This window comes from Macrosteles quadrilineatus, unplaced genomic scaffold (assembly GCF_028750875.1).
Source record: "Macrosteles quadrilineatus isolate MER2022 unplaced genomic scaffold, UCM_ALF_1.0 Scaffold_8__2_contigs__length_117827958, whole genome shotgun sequence".
In the NCBI taxonomy this organism is placed as follows: Eukaryota; Metazoa; Arthropoda; class Insecta; order Hemiptera; family Cicadellidae; genus Macrosteles; species Macrosteles quadrilineatus.
In genome coordinates this window covers 102,222,995-102,238,656 of record NW_026542601.1, presented here as the reverse complement: position 1 = coordinate 102,238,656, position 15,662 = coordinate 102,222,995, and the positions used below count along the sequence as shown (strand labels likewise).

Sequence of the window (15,662 nt, the reverse complement as noted above, 5' to 3'; positions counted from 1 at the left end):
GTTGAAAGTATTCCACTACAAAATAGCTCTGGAGCTACAGAGAAAAACATTCAAACCTACCATATTTTGTTAAACCCATATTTGTTAATGACCATAATGTTTACAAAATACTTCTTTAGCAAACCTTAAACCAAGCTGGCATTAAGAAAGTCTAATAATTTAAACCATTACCTGAGAGCTCATTGATGTCAATGTCGGCTCCAATGTCAGGTGTGTTTTCTTCTTCTTCTTCACTTGAGCTGTCGTTCATAGGGCCATACGTTTCTTTCAGGTTTTCAAGTTCTGCCTCCATTTTCCCTAGGAAATAAAGCAAACAAGTTGATCCGAATGAACATCATAGACTGGAACATGCTAATTTAAAAATCTCAATGATAACTCTTTTTAACTCTAAAACTAGTATCTGAGACCATTGACTTTTGGATGTACTGAAGTAGACGTCCCATCAATGTATTTGGACCAGCTCTTGCCAATAGCTAATTCAAATAGACATAATAAAACATGATACAAGATGTCATTCCAGGGTGGTTACAAGAACAATAGACTTTGGCACACTCTGAATCCTCCAAAATGTATATCACAGCTGTCTCAATCCAACTAGTTCCAACAAGTTAATTTATTCTAAAACTTGTAAGTAGAGAAAGCAAAGTCTAATTCAATTATAAGTAAAAATGTGATATTTAAAAGCCTTGGCAAGAATATTCTTATTTTATAATAACGACTAAGCTAGAATACTTACGAGAATCAGTAATCATATTCTTCTCCTTAAGAAACTGCACAAAGGACTCCAATGTCCTGGCCTCTAGTTTGATGTCCTTGGCTGTCTGTGCAAGCGACCTTGCTTTTAGATAACATTCAGTAGTCTCATTAACATCTGCCTCTTTCAGCTCCAGAACCTCTGCAATGCTTAACGTCGTCTTGCAGGCCTGTAAAACAATTGACAAACTTGATAATAGAGATACTTGAGTTTGACATTTAAGAACGAGTCGAGCCCAAGCCATTTTTTTTTAAAGGTTGGGTCTCGAGCTTTTTTTATCAGTGCTTTTTTCAACAGTTATTATGTAATTTCATTGAGAGAAACATCATCATAGTTTTTTGAAATTGCAGGGAAATTCTGGATACCTCCCACGGTCTAGGAAACTTATCTGTATTTTTCCTCAATCGCTGCAAAATCCTAGACATTTCTCTGGGTCATGTAGCCATTGTTTTCCGTGATCACGGCAAAGTCCTGGAAATCTCCTTCATAGACATTGTCTTCCACGATGCTATTCGACTAAATTCTGATCTCCTGTGGTCGTGTGTACATCACATTTATACCATTAAATATGAAATGGCCAATTTTAATTTTTATTAAAACCATTGTGTAGAGCACAAGAAAACAAATAATTTATTACATTGAAGCATTGTTGTGGGCTTGTCAGCGCATCCTTGTAGAAAGGACTGGAGTTATTGCATGTGCGTTGCTAGCGTTACATAACCTATACTGTGTGTTTCGCCCGCCGTTCTAGCGGTGCCAGTCCCCCGAGACCGGTAAATTCCCACTTCCACTATTTATTTGTTGACTTTGGACATTTAATAATATTCACATGTTTCTTTTGTGTTCAATAAAGATAGACTCCCCAATATCAAATTGCTATCAGCAGTTCCATGATTCACTGTGATTGGCATAAACAATGGTAAGAAGGGAGAAAGGGGCTGTATATAACTGTAAATATTAGTTATAGTGCTATTTAACATTTTTTAGTGTGAAAAATAGTACGTTTATGAGATCAAAAATGGAGTATTTTCATCGCGGTGCCCACAAATGTCATTGCGAGAATAATAAAGAGAATAATTAATTATGTTCCATAGATTTGCTGTATGCAGATAAGCTTTCTCCCCGTGTATTTCTTATGGGAGTTAGATTTGGTTATAATATGTTTATAATATGTATTTCACCAGTTAAAATTATCTAATCCTATACATATTAGTCTAAGAACCTTCATTTAAGCTATTAGTTATTCAAATCGGACGAGTTTCAAGCAAACACAAGGTGAACAACCAATATAAAAATTATTTTTCATAACGTTTTTCTATGATTAAAAATCAATAGCTCCAGTATTGATAATGTTTTTCCATATGTTTTAGACTTTAAAAAATCAGTAAATTATAGGCTTTAAATTGAGCTATTGATCGTTTGAATCAGTTAAGCTCAAGATACTGTATTACTTAATCAAAAATCATAAATTTGTTTATTTCTCGGATATTATATTTATTTAAACCCTGCGGAGCAGCATGGGTGTTCTAGTCTGATTTAATTTTAATTTACTTTAAATTTATTTATCATTGTAAATATTTACTTTTCGTACCAGTTTAAACTCAGCCTGACGATGGAAACCTAGTTACCGAAAGCGCTTGTGATTAAAACAATTTATTATATATTGGCCTTTTTGAACTTTTAAATTTAGTTATTCATTTCATTATTCATTGCCAATATCTCCAATATAAGTTAACATGTCACACGATGATAATTGTATTTTAGGAGATTTGTAAATTCAACTTGCATCTAAGATTTAACCTAGGGGAAGGGTGGTTGTAAATATGTTTAGGAGCAGTCCAGGTGTCACGTAACACCATATCAGTAAACTGTCAGTGCTATGCTATCAGTAAGGTGGTGCAGTTGCTAGACACGACTTACACCATTTATTTTTTTTTTTTTTCTTAACATGCGAGCCGCTTTCTCGAAGGTTAAATCTGAAAAAGCAAACAACAGATAAAAGAAATGCCTAACCGAAACTGAACTGATAACAATTGCCAACTAAATATTTTCAAAATAGATAACCCTACCTCAACAGGATTGTTAACGTTGAGTTCCAGCTCTTCCCTCAAGTACTTGATGGCCTCATCATACTGCTTGTTATCCTTGTATGTCTGAGACAAAGACACGAAACAAGGCCTTAGTTGCTCTCCTGACTCGCCTAGGTCGCGAGCAGTCTGGAAAAAACAGAACAACATTAAAAACTAGTGCAATACGTCAATAATATGTTGTCTTACAAGACAATGATACGAAACAGAAAAATTCAGAAGAACAGTCTACTCTCAACTGAATGAAAAACAAGTTTAGGTTTAGAAATCACAATCGTAAGGGTTATCTAATCGTTTATGTTCACAAACATGTCTTTTCACAACCCAAGTCTTGTACTGTATTTTTTTTCTGCCTGTGCTTTACAACGGGGCAAGAATACTAAAGACAATAATGTGGGTCTCGGAAAATACTACACAAAATAGTTGCACACACTTACCATGAGAATTATGCAAGCAAATCCCAATCGTACTATTGGTTTTTTAATGAAAATCTCTTGACTATTTGCATTAAATTGTATGGCAGAACCAAAAGATAAATCAGGGAAAAGTAAACAAACTATACATTATTGAACAGAACGCCACTTGGTTGCTTTCGAGGGTATGATCAGGAACGGGCCATGATCTTCCGATGGCGAGAGGTTCTGATAAATCCACTGACGAATGACGATTTGGTGGTCACAGTTGGGATAGGCTACATATTTCATACAACTCAAAAACCAATACATTTGTTTTGGACAGTATAACTGTAATATTTCATTTCATTTCATTCATTATTTAGTATTAAATTTTTTTAAATGTTAACTTTTATTCATACACCTAATAATCACTCCTCAGAAAGGCTGCCCTAATATTCATTTTCCTAATTTATATCATTTCATTAATATGTTCAATTTATCATTAATAATATTCATTTCATAGCCTATATATATTTTTTTTTACAACGCCCACAACCTAATTATTTATTAAATATGTAAGAGAATTGCAATACATCAAAATTTCTTATAATATCATTTCAAAATTAGTCCTTAAGGAATCAAAATTTAAGTAGCAGTGAAAGTGATCCCATGTGTTCAACAATAGTGATGTGAACATTGAGATGAAAAGAGAAGGAAGCCATTGAGAAGTTGAAATTGTTATAAGAAGGACTCAAAATTTTACCTAAATCAAATTCATTCATTAAGAAGACCAGTTTCAAGTTATATCACAGTTTTTTTTAGCTTAAACCTCAAGAGGACTCAACTTAATCATTATCTTCAAAATTAAGTATAACCTTTTCTTTAAACTCTTTTAAATTTTATACTAATTGGACTTACCTTTTGGACAACACCAAAATTAGATTTTCCATTGTTGAGATTGTGTAAATTTAACACTTTAATTAGGCCTATTTGGACACTATTACATTTATTAATTATTAGCATTCAAGCCAGCACGACACCCTACCCTGAGATAGATCACATCTAAATTATTTGAACCTTCAAGTTATTATTCAAATTTATCTTTTATTTCAATTTAATTTCAACCCCATACACCATTGTCAATCCTTTCATTGTAACGTCAAGCCTTTTCTCATTGCATGTTAATTGTTCATTGTTTAAATAAAACCCATTTTGTAATCCATATCTTTATTAACTTATTAACTTTAAACATTTATAGAATAGGCCTAGCCTAAATGAATATTGTAAGGTGAGTTTACATAACCTAAAAATCACAGAGAATAGAGGCTTCAAAGCTGACTTATTTCACTTCCCAGAGGCGTGGTAAAATGCGACATAACACCTTTGGAACCTCTTGATACGGAAATGACAACGAAGGTGTCCGTCTGAACTGAACCATCCAAAGACTACATCAAATAGATCTAAACTTAGTAACTACTGCACTCCAAGCAGTGATCTCTGTTATCCAGTCCTATGCTATAATGTGAAGACCTGTAGGACCCTGTTATAATGGATAAATCTAACACTTCAACCCTGTACGGATTGATCTAACACTCACAGCCAGCATACGATGGTAGTATTCAATAGCCTTGGAGTAGCTGTACATTGCCACACAGCCATCCCCTAGTGACTCATACAGGGACTTCTTAGTCTCCAAGTCACAATCTGGAGTGTCCAATAGCTTCTGCTCGTAACGACTAACAGCAGCAACTACAGACAAAGTATCAGGTTATAAAAAATTGACAATGTTTAGAGAAAACCTAAGCCCTAAAGCATGTTACAATGAAAGCATTTTATTTACTGTTTAGTCAATAATAATATAAATTACGGTAGTAATAATATATTTTAGATGAAACATTTTACTAAAAGTTTGCGTTTATTTTATCAGGAGTTATTCCAAATACCTGTTTTCAGCTTTTTTTCGACACTACTACGAGTTTCGGTGTTTAATTTGTAAGCCTTCAGAAGACATTGTTTGGCACCTCTAAAATCTGGCAAGTCAAAAAGTATCTGAAAAAACAACAAACAATTTTGGATTAGTTGTTTTGAATTAGTTTTACCTACAATAATATGTTTTATAGACTGCATTGAGACTGACCATTGATTAGTTACTGATGGTTTTCTTCAAAAAACGGTTTCATTTACAAAATTTATATGAATTGTATTCTAGGCTATTTCAAATTTGAATGAATGTTTCTCCCAAACTGTGTAATCAAACTAACACAAAACAGTTTCCATTAAATAAATTAAATTAAATTGCTCAACTTCATCTTGGAATTTGTTAGTTTAAAATTTATTTGAATTGTGCAGTTTAAAGTATAAAAAAAGTTTTAAATGGTTTGAAGTAGAATCTACCAAGTAAACACAGTTAATTTTGAACTAATCCTTAGCGTAGGAAGAATTTTTGACACATAAAGAGACAAAAAAATCTACCAACATTTGATACTAGTAAATATTCCTAAACGTAAATAGGCTATACCTTTTTACAAAATCATAATTATTTATATTTATTTAATGCAAATCGATCGGACTTAATGTAGATCAATCTAACAAGAAGCTAATTAAGGGTTTAGCCTAAAAGGAATTTTAAAAGGCATAAGAAAATTGGCCAAAGACGCATCAGACTTAAAATTAAGACGGCTTGAGCAAGATCATTAATTATTACTTAAATCTAAAACACCATGGTCTAAATTTGAGATAAAATACAAAATTTTGTCTTTCTTTCTTTTTCAATATTTTTTTTCTTCTTTATAAATTATATTTATTTTTGATTTTTGCTAAGCCTTCTCTTCTGATACAGAGTGCTAAACACTTTTATTTGTTTTGTTTATTCCTGAAGAAGACTAATGCCGAAATAGAGAACTTTTTTGTTAAAAGTGTGTGAATTGAATAGTTTATTTATAATGATTTAGCCTTTTGGCAATACTATTCGAAGAAACTATAACTTCAAAGTTAATTACTGTACATTAATTTGTCTACAATTAAGCCCTACTTACATCAGCCTTTAGCAGTAATGCTTCGCATATTTGTTGGTTTCTGTCTGGAAGCCGCTGTGCAACGTTGAGTGCTTTGTCTATGTTCGTCAGTGCTCGAGTGTGGTCTCCTTGGTTATAATAGAGTGTCCCTAGCCCACTGTACGAACTGCACAGGATATTCCATATGTCCATACTCTTGCATAGGTTTATTGCCTGGATAGTGGATATCAAAAGGAATTAAAAACATAATTTACTGTCGTAAAACTTTTGCTACAGAGGCAAATTGTGTGATGTTTACCACTGTCATAGCTAAGTATTTAAGTATAATAAAATATTTACAAATTGTGACAAGACAGCTTACCTATGGTTTAAGTTTGTTGATTCTGCACATTGCAGTTCACAGTAAAATGATATTAGTTGAGAGCAATACTCTTGGTTACCTCTTACTTCACAAATGCTCAAACTCTGAACAACCATAAAGAAATCAGCATAAAAACATCTCAAGTCCATTATTTCCTTAGCTAAGCATTTAAACTCATAAAAAAAAAATATTGAATGCAATATAAAAGGTGTGGAGTTTTAAGCCCATCAGAGACTCAAATGGAGTTGATTATATTAGACTAGTGCACCTGTTGCTCGAATTCAAGCAATTGAAAAGTATTACAGGTGTTATTTCAAAACGAATAACAGTCATAATTTCGATTACCTACTTAAAAGTGTCAACTCAAAGATAATGTAATCAATCATTCCAATCCAGTTATCAAAACTGAAAACGAACGCTCTTGGGTGTATCATATGTTTACTATGAACAGTTGTAATTAATACAAATTATTCGTATATTTAAGTAGACAAAATCTTTTATCCATAAGAAATACTATGGGATTTTAATGGCCTGTGGGGCAAAGCTCGAGGACTTTTATTACTGGAGTTGGTGAAAGGGGGCATCTACACAAACAATACTTCATTTTGACACATCGTTTGTAAAAATCTGTCAATTATTAACGGAAGAGTAGTGTTTTGTAGAAATCGCCTTCACGTATTAAATATAAGGATAGGTAGTTTAGTAAAGATACCACAGAGCAGGGTGCACACTTCAAAGTGAAGATGAGTATTGAAGGCATGATATGACAGATTTGTACGACTACGACACCATCTGGTTCTTCATCCAGGACCATTAATTAAAAGCCTAATCGTCAAGGGCAAATGGGTTGAGTTTTAAACCATTAAAGAGATATCAACTTTACTCAGGAACAAACCGACAACCTTTCAATTACTAGGTGTCAACTATTTAACCACTACCTTACTACAGGAATCTAGCTATTGAAGGCAAAATCAAGGGATTTTTAAGATTGGTGGTAATAAATTTACATCCTTCAAGATGAATAAAAACAAATTAACCTCTATAAAATAATCTGTTTAAATAAGTGACTTTAATCAAATAATACCCTAAGACCGCCTTCACACTATCGGGTCGCTGCGACCCTACTCTGTGGCAGTGAATCTGTCGCCAAAGAACTGCGTTACAGGTTGGTGGCTTCCACCATGCTTTTTAAGCGACCCAACTCGTAGCTGGCCATTGAAATATATGTAGATGAAGTATGATTGTAATATACGTTGTAAGAACTGAAATGGATGAGGATGGTAATACATTTTAGGATAATAGTGAAAGTTTCTTATTAGCTTAGGTAGGCCTACTGAATCTTTTGGTAAACCAAAGAAGAAAGAAAAAGTCTGACGAGGGGAAAAGCTACACTCTCAATTTCATCTTGACAAATGAACCATACAAAACGAAACAGAGTAATTTTTGCGAGAAGGTCGTAGTCACCATATGTGAAGGGACAAGCATGGTTTTGTCATGGCAATTTGTACAGGACGCCAATGTACAGGCTGCCACTTAGTGAGAAGGCAGCAATTAGTAACTTTTTTTCACTAAAAGACTCACTCGATTGTAGTGACTAATTGCAGTTTCACGATCATTTTGCTCCACCACCAGTCCCAGGTTCAAGTACAACCGAGCTTGCATTTCTACCAATTCCTGCTTGTTAACAGTTGTGATCCTGGAACAAAAAACAAATTTTAAGAAGTACAAAAGTAACAGTGTCAAACTTAATAAAATAGCAAATTTTCTTGGTCTCTTATGTGATCATATCCAACTTTACTTTTGATTCAAAGCTACAAGGCTTTTAGAGGGCACTTAAAAAATGTTTAAAGAATCATAAAAATTCCTAATTTTAGGGCTATTCCTCACTGCCACCCAATTATCCAGCACTTTCTTTAATCCGCCCCTGTCCAAGGCCACACTAAAAAAAACAGGCCGTAATGCTTGTCAAGCATGACGTCACGATAGAAGACGGCAATGACGTAGGTATTTATTTATTTTCCAAGGAAAGTTTAAAACAAGCAGCTTAAAACAGTTTTTTAAAGCAGTTTAAAACAAACAACAAACATTACGTCATTGCCGTCTTCTATCGTGTCGTTGACGTCATGCTTGACAAGCATTACGGCCTGTTTATTTAGTGTGGCCTTGCCCTATCTTGCAGCTCCTAGTCTGCAGTACAGTTCAAGGGTTAGGCCTATAATTAATTTTCAATAAAATCAAAATATGTAACAATATTTTTTTTGGTCCTAGGACGCTAGGCATGTGCTCAGGATTGTTTTTCAAATTACTTCAGGCTAGACCTAGGGGTTGCGGCATTATAACTTAGAAAAATCCATTGGTGATTTGGTGAGATTTGAACCCGTGACCTCTATAACCAAATTCCCGCGCTCTGGGACATGTAAAAGATAAAGTACACACTATTATCTAAATGAAACCTTACCTTTCACAGGTCTGCAAACTAAGCTTGCTGTATTTCTCTGATTTTTCAAGGCATTTCAGTTTTTCTTGAGACGCAGGGTTGACAAAGGTGTCTGCTTTTAGGAAGTACATGTGGCCTAAGTTAGCTAAGGCCCTTTGTTCTTCAACTGTGTTATTCTCAACCCGTGCTAACTCTAGCAGGAAAACAGTTTATCTTAGATTTATTTAAGTACCTCACTTTTTCAAAATAATAAACAAACAATAGTTATTTGTGTAACTAGTGGGTAAAGTGGCACTTTGCTGCACACGAGAGCAATGTTTACGCAGGAGCCGCAGGCGAGTGTGGAATGATCTCGAGTGCAGCAAAGGCCTTTTGCACTCGTGTTACACATTATATTTTTCCTACAGTCACTATAAAGCATATAAATAATTAATTAGTCTTTCAAACACTATACAACACGTTTTTAGGTTCAGCTGGCAACACAAATAGGTGCCCTAGAGAAAGTAGTACCCGGTCCGTATCACTCCGCTATTTTTCCTCGGCAAGAAATGTGCTCCGCGTTTTGAGAATATAGTTCCGTATGTTTTTGTAATTTGAAGTGGTTTCCGCGCCTAAAAAAATGCTTTAAAGGTGTTTTCTTGTTTATTAAGATTGTATGAATGTTTTAAAAACGTTTAAAAGAAAAGTCCAGAAAGTTCAGATATACCAAAACTATAAACACAAAATGACAGGTTAAATCGTAGTTATAATAGTCAATCAGCTGCTCATAGTATTTTATTATCTTCAAGTGTTGCCAACCTATTTCCAAGCGTACACGGATTACGTGCATAATAGAACCACGCTGTTTTGTGTTGTTTCGTTGGAATCCTGATGTGCGGCAAAGTATAAACAGTACGACAAAGTATAAACCGTACGGCAAAGTATAAACATGCAGCAATTAGCAGCTTTCTGTACTATAAACAGTACAAGGTAGCCAACTTTGTCGGGTGACTGTAGGAATAGAGAATATTCTTCAACTTAAATGTTCATGGTTAAGAAAATAATTTGAACTATGATATTGATATTACAAAGCGCACCTTATTTTTCCAGTCAATGGCCGACTATCTAAAAATTAAATATCTAATAACCCTCAACCCCTATTGTTGAGAATAATCAACTAGTTACTGCCTTGTAGAAGCTCACCTAAATACTTGTGTTGATGTTTGATTCCTTCGTCATATTTTTGCATTTTACTGTACACCTCTCCAATCATTCTATGGCAGACAGCCTTATTGATAGTGTTGTTAGCAGCTTCAGCCGCTGTCTTGGCTTCCTGAAAGATTTTGTTAAAATGTTCAAATGTTGTTAGGGTATAACATTAAAACGTTTAAACAACGTTAATATTGTTATAACGTTAAAATTTATGTGATCTAGGATATGACATGAATGAAAATCATTGACCATGTATTATGTAAACTTGTTGAAACTTGTATTATGTTCAACTACAGAGTTGAAGACAAACACAACTACAAGGAAACACGACATGTTAACATTTAAGAAAGCAGCTGGCCTACATTAATCAGTTGCGAGCCAAGTGGAAATTGAGTTGAGCGTTGAGCCTGCAGGTGGCCAGTATCAAATCGGACTAACAAAATGTATTATATAACCAACTAAGTTACCTCTCTCGTGAAATTTTATTTCGAACACCGCTAATGAAGATAATGAAGGGGGGAAAGAACCTGTAAGTTTTTTTTTGTGATTATATAACAAAAGACACATTTGTACGCACAACTGCGAATCAATCAACTCGACTTTTATATTACTAAACCAACAGTTTTTTTTTTAATATTACTGTGTTGTGTTCCCGTGTTGATTTTGTGTTTTCAACTATGTTCTGTTTTGTCTTTTTTTAATTGACAGTTTCCAGAAGAAGATGAAAAATAGCCTACAGGCTAGTTTGTTTGCACAGGCTGAAGATGGCAACAATTTGGTGCAAAAACTAACTTAGTTAGGCCTACTAAAAGTAATAAGAAATAATTTGATCACCAAGCAGGTAATCACTGAAGATTTTTTAATCCCTACTTCTTAGACACATACCTTATATTGTTTAATAGCATCCTCATAATTTTCTTTATTGGTTTGCAGGGAAGCAAGTTCTATACATGCAGCATATAGCTCCTCCAAGTTTCCTTCGTTTATGGCTTTTTCTTTTTTCTTTTCCCACTCTGTAAAATAAAAATGAGTAGGCCTCGGTGTTATTATAAAGATACAAACTAGGTAGCCTACCTATATCACTACTGGAGAATCTAGCTTACACTATCTTTTAGGCTGTACAGTAGAAACCGGTAGACCATTCCCTTTCTAACGTTAAACAGTTTCATTGGCGTAGATAAAACACAACAATTAAATTAAATAAAGGAGGGTCAGAGGTTTGCCAAAACAATGAAGTTTATTGTGATTTCAGTCAGACCAACTTATCTACACACATCTATACCTTAAAATATAGATTCCAAGAGATCTTCAATGTGCAGGTCTACCTACTTTATATTGAAATAGATAGGTAGCTACCACCAATGGACAAACTATTTTTTTAAACCCAACGAGAAACTACACACTACAGAGCTGAATAGAAATGATTACCGGTAGGCATTCTTTAAGGGACCCTAAGTTACTTAACAGTTTATGCCAATTCACAAAGTAGAACTACGGGCGACAGAGCGACAGTGTCGCAGAAAGAGGGGGAGGGATGCAGAAAGCCCAGCCTGCCTGTCTGGTTGTATTTTATTTTTTGAAAAACTATTTATTATTACAGGCAAAGTTAGGGCCACATTGCCCTTTCTTACACTTAACCTGTCACATTTCTACAGAAAATGCTACATAAAGCCCCGTTCACACGGGGCGAGTTTACAAGCTACAAGTCCGGATTTTTTACACACAGCTAGTAAAATAGCTCAGTGTGAACGACGTACTCGCTCAAAAGCTGCTTGTAAAAAAACTCTGGAAAATGTTGACGGTGCCGCTACTTTACACTCCAACTCGCCAGCTTTTGCGCGAGTAGGCGTGTAAAGTAGCCCAGTGTGAACACAGTTGCTTGTGCTTGTGCGCATGTTATTCGAAGATGTCGGAGGATTTAGTTCAAGCTAGCTACTGAGCGAGTGGAAAAAGCATCGTGTGAACGACTACAAGCGCACTCGCCGACGTCTTTCTACACGTCGGCGAGTTGGCAAGTGGACAAGCTCCGTGTGAACGAATACAAGCGCACTCGCCAACACGCCGGCTTCTTACACGCCGGCGAGTAGCGTGTAAACTCGCCCCGTGTGAACGAGGCTTTAGTTAACAAGTTAACCCTCCGAGTGTCCATAGTTTAGGCCTTAATGTCCACCTATTTTTGGCCCCTTTGCAAGGTTTTATTAAAACGGATCTGAGAAGCTTAAAACAATGTTAATTCTAATGTTCTATATACCATTTTGTTTGGAAAATCATGGGCTTCAATATTATATATAAAAAATAAGGAACATTTTTTCAAAAAAAAAATTTTTAGGTAAAAAAAAAATATAATTTCGAAAATTTTCAAAAAAAAAATAAGTTCGCGCTCAATGAAATTGTATAAATTATAGGTCTCCTATAAATATTTGAAAATAGCCACTTTGTTCTAAATTTAATGAGGATTACAAATATATAATCATATAGCGAGGTAAGTTATCAAATAAATAAGTTATGAGCGAAAAACGGATTTCAGTACATAGCGTTTAGCTAAGAATGCATAGCCTAACCATAGCTAGGAATCTGGCTGATAATTTACATCAATATCACTACCTACTTCTTCAGGATCATCAACCAGCACTTCAAAACCACTTAAATCTTCTTATAATAATGCACCACGTATATCACTACTTTTGATTTTTAACACTAAAACAATGATAAACGTAATAAAACACATCAGTCATCGGTCCGGGGGAACCTAGCTGTTTACAAATACACGCACGTCAGCTGTCTGCTACAATATTTTCGGAACTAAAATGAATAGCGCTTAGAGACAGACCTCTGGAGAAAGCTTAGAATATTACGGAAAGAACGATACCTAACTCGATCCAGTTCAATCCGATTCAGTCAGTCATAGAGCCTTCGCCGTAAACGATGTTTGTGCGTCATAAAAGTGACGCGTGACCCTACACAAAGTGCGTTGTGCGTCATTTTTATGACGCGTGACACTCGGAGGGTTAATAAAATTGAATTTTTGCAAAAAATATTTTTGTATTAAAGTCTACCATTTTATTTTCAAAAGAAAAATTAAATTTGTTCTCTGCAAACAGTACCGGTAACGCTACAAAACGTAATGCATTAGGGTAGGTACATGAACGAAAGCTGCGACAAAAAAATTTGGTGCATCGATTGTGAGGAAGAATGCATAACTGAATAACCAAAAGTGATTCAATGTAATAACAGTACCGGTACGGTAATTTACAAATTTTCAAATTAATTAATTGAAGCGTAAGGAGAAAACTTACACACAATTCATTTATACGCAACTTGGACCACGTTAGCCCGCAGAAAAGTTTTGAATTTTTCCAAGTCCCTTGCATAAAGTTAAAAGAAAGTTCTGCTTTGGGGCAGTTTGTCCCTAAACAGTACCAGTATTGTAGCTTTTTTTTTTTTTAAGAGGTTGACGGCCTCTTTTAACCTTGCATTTGCCCGTCCACATAGACTACAGATCTGTGCGTGGAACGTATCCAGCAAAGCAAGGGGTGAGCCGGTACAGTACAAAGGTGAACTGTACTGATAAAAGTTTGTAGCAGGGACCAGGATCCGAACCCACGACACTGCTGCCTTGGGCCCGAAGTCCGCGACGCTACCAACTGAGCCACTGACTCACCAAAACTAAACTAAACTAAAATTAATTTCATTCAATAAATTCAGTTCCTGTTAGAACAATCTGAATAGGCCTAGGTAAGTACTTTTGTAGGTAGGTTAACTAAGTTATCTCGGACCTCGGTCTAGCCTCTTAGGCCTACTCCTCACAATTACTAGAAAAATACTCTAGTATTCGTGGGTAGGCCTAACTTATCTCCTGGCGTTTCGTCCTCGGAGGAACTTAACTTACTTGCATTTTATGGACATTTATGTGTTTTAACCAAATGTCATTGCATGAACAAACCCTAACATAAAATTTATCAAAAATAATGTAAAAGTGCATTACAAAAGCCTACATTAATAACCTATCAAACTTACTTTGGTGTGACATTGCACTGAGGCCTATGAGCCGGATGTTCACTTTCAGTCAGATGAAGTCCAAGAAACTAGCTGCAAATTAGAACAGAACACACCAAAGACAATCTTCACACCTATAAGTAAGCCTATTATAAAACATACTTATATCTATCATCTATCTATGATTGTTTCTACACACAACAGAATTTCAATTTATCAGTTGTCAGTGAGTAGTTGAGTAGGTTGAGTAGTTTGATAATGTTATGTTGTTGTTGTTGATGATTTCATGTTCCCCTCGTTCCCGACTTCCCGCCATGAAACAATTTTTTTCCAGAAAATCTGGCTTGTCTTCTTACCCAAACAGCTGTGAAATTAACTTTCCTTACAAATTGCCATTTCGGTTGATTATTATAAAAATTCAAATTACTATTCCACATTTATTTGAGAGGTTATTAATTGTATTTGAGAATCATTACTTATGTTTGAGAAAATATCAAATGTAAATCAGATATAGTCAGTTGAATTTTATAAAACAAAAAATGTACCTATTTGAGAATAGTCAATTGTATTTGAGAAAGTAACTTATTGTATGGAATTGAAAAATCGTTAATTTTTATTTCAGATTTAGGGCTTTTAATTTTATAAGTTGGTTATTTATTAGCTGAATTTTGAGTTTCTCACCATCAAATCACAAGTTCTCGAATAAATTTAACCATTTCTTAATTTGATGCCTTCTCAAATACAACTGACTATTCTCAACTTCATCTGATGTTTTCTAAAATATATTTCACGAATCTCGAATACAATTGATATGTTCTCAAACAAACATAACTGTTTCTCAAATAAATTTGGAAAAGGTGTAGTGGATTTGGATATATGTAGCAGTGCGATATTTTTTTGAAAGAAATCTTATAAATATAAATGCGAAATTCCGATCAACGCACGGGCCAAACCAGCACCAAGAAGCACGAGATTTTGCAAACATATTTCTCTCATAGCGTAGAAAGACAATAAGAAGCGATTTTACAAAACTCCTAATGGGTCCCGCCCATTAACTGCCCGATAACGGCGATAACTCGAGCAAAAATGATCTGATTTTGATGAAATTTGGTAAAAACGTGTAAACCTACGTTTATTCGAACGTGTTCGCGATCCAATATGATCGGACCATGGGAACGGGGGTTAACGGGGGGTTTATGGGGCATAAATAGGGTTTTCCCATTTTTGACAAAAAAAAAACATAAATTTTAGCAATTTCCTTCAAAACCATTTTGTAGAGCTTAAAAAAACAAATAATTTAGTATACTTTTAAGTAGACATTTCAGTGTACATCCAATCAGTCAAATGGAAATTTGCTTAGTCTGCAGGTTTGCTGCGGCGGAATATTTATAATCTCTAAGGGATACAGAGATCGAGGAAGGTTATTT

At 34.8% G+C, this 15,662-nt stretch overlaps 1 protein-coding gene across 1 annotated transcript in view; it reads right to left on the bottom strand.

Moving 5' to 3' along the window:
• LOC129000622 (tonsoku-like protein) overlaps window positions 1–14,423 on the bottom strand; it is a 47,324-nt gene extending 32,901 nt beyond the window's left edge. Inside the window, exons 1-11 of the mRNA XM_054427584.1 lie at window positions 14,257–14,423; window positions 11,125–11,252; window positions 10,231–10,360; window positions 9,070–9,241; window positions 8,193–8,307; window positions 6,272–6,463; window positions 5,180–5,285; window positions 4,834–4,985; window positions 2,824–2,970; window positions 737–923; window positions 172–297 (exon numbers count right to left, since the gene is read on the bottom strand). Of these exons, the coding sequence (XP_054283559.1) occupies window positions 172–297; window positions 737–923; window positions 2,824–2,970; window positions 4,834–4,985; window positions 5,180–5,285; window positions 6,272–6,463; window positions 8,193–8,307; window positions 9,070–9,241; window positions 10,231–10,360; window positions 11,125–11,252; window positions 14,257–14,269 (1,468 nt within the window). The 5' untranslated portion in view covers window positions 14,270–14,423. The remainder of the gene's footprint in view (window positions 1–171; window positions 298–736; window positions 924–2,823; window positions 2,971–4,833; window positions 4,986–5,179; window positions 5,286–6,271; window positions 6,464–8,192; window positions 8,308–9,069; window positions 9,242–10,230; window positions 10,361–11,124; window positions 11,253–14,256) is intronic.
• Window positions 14,424–15,662: the final 1,239 nt, after the last annotated feature.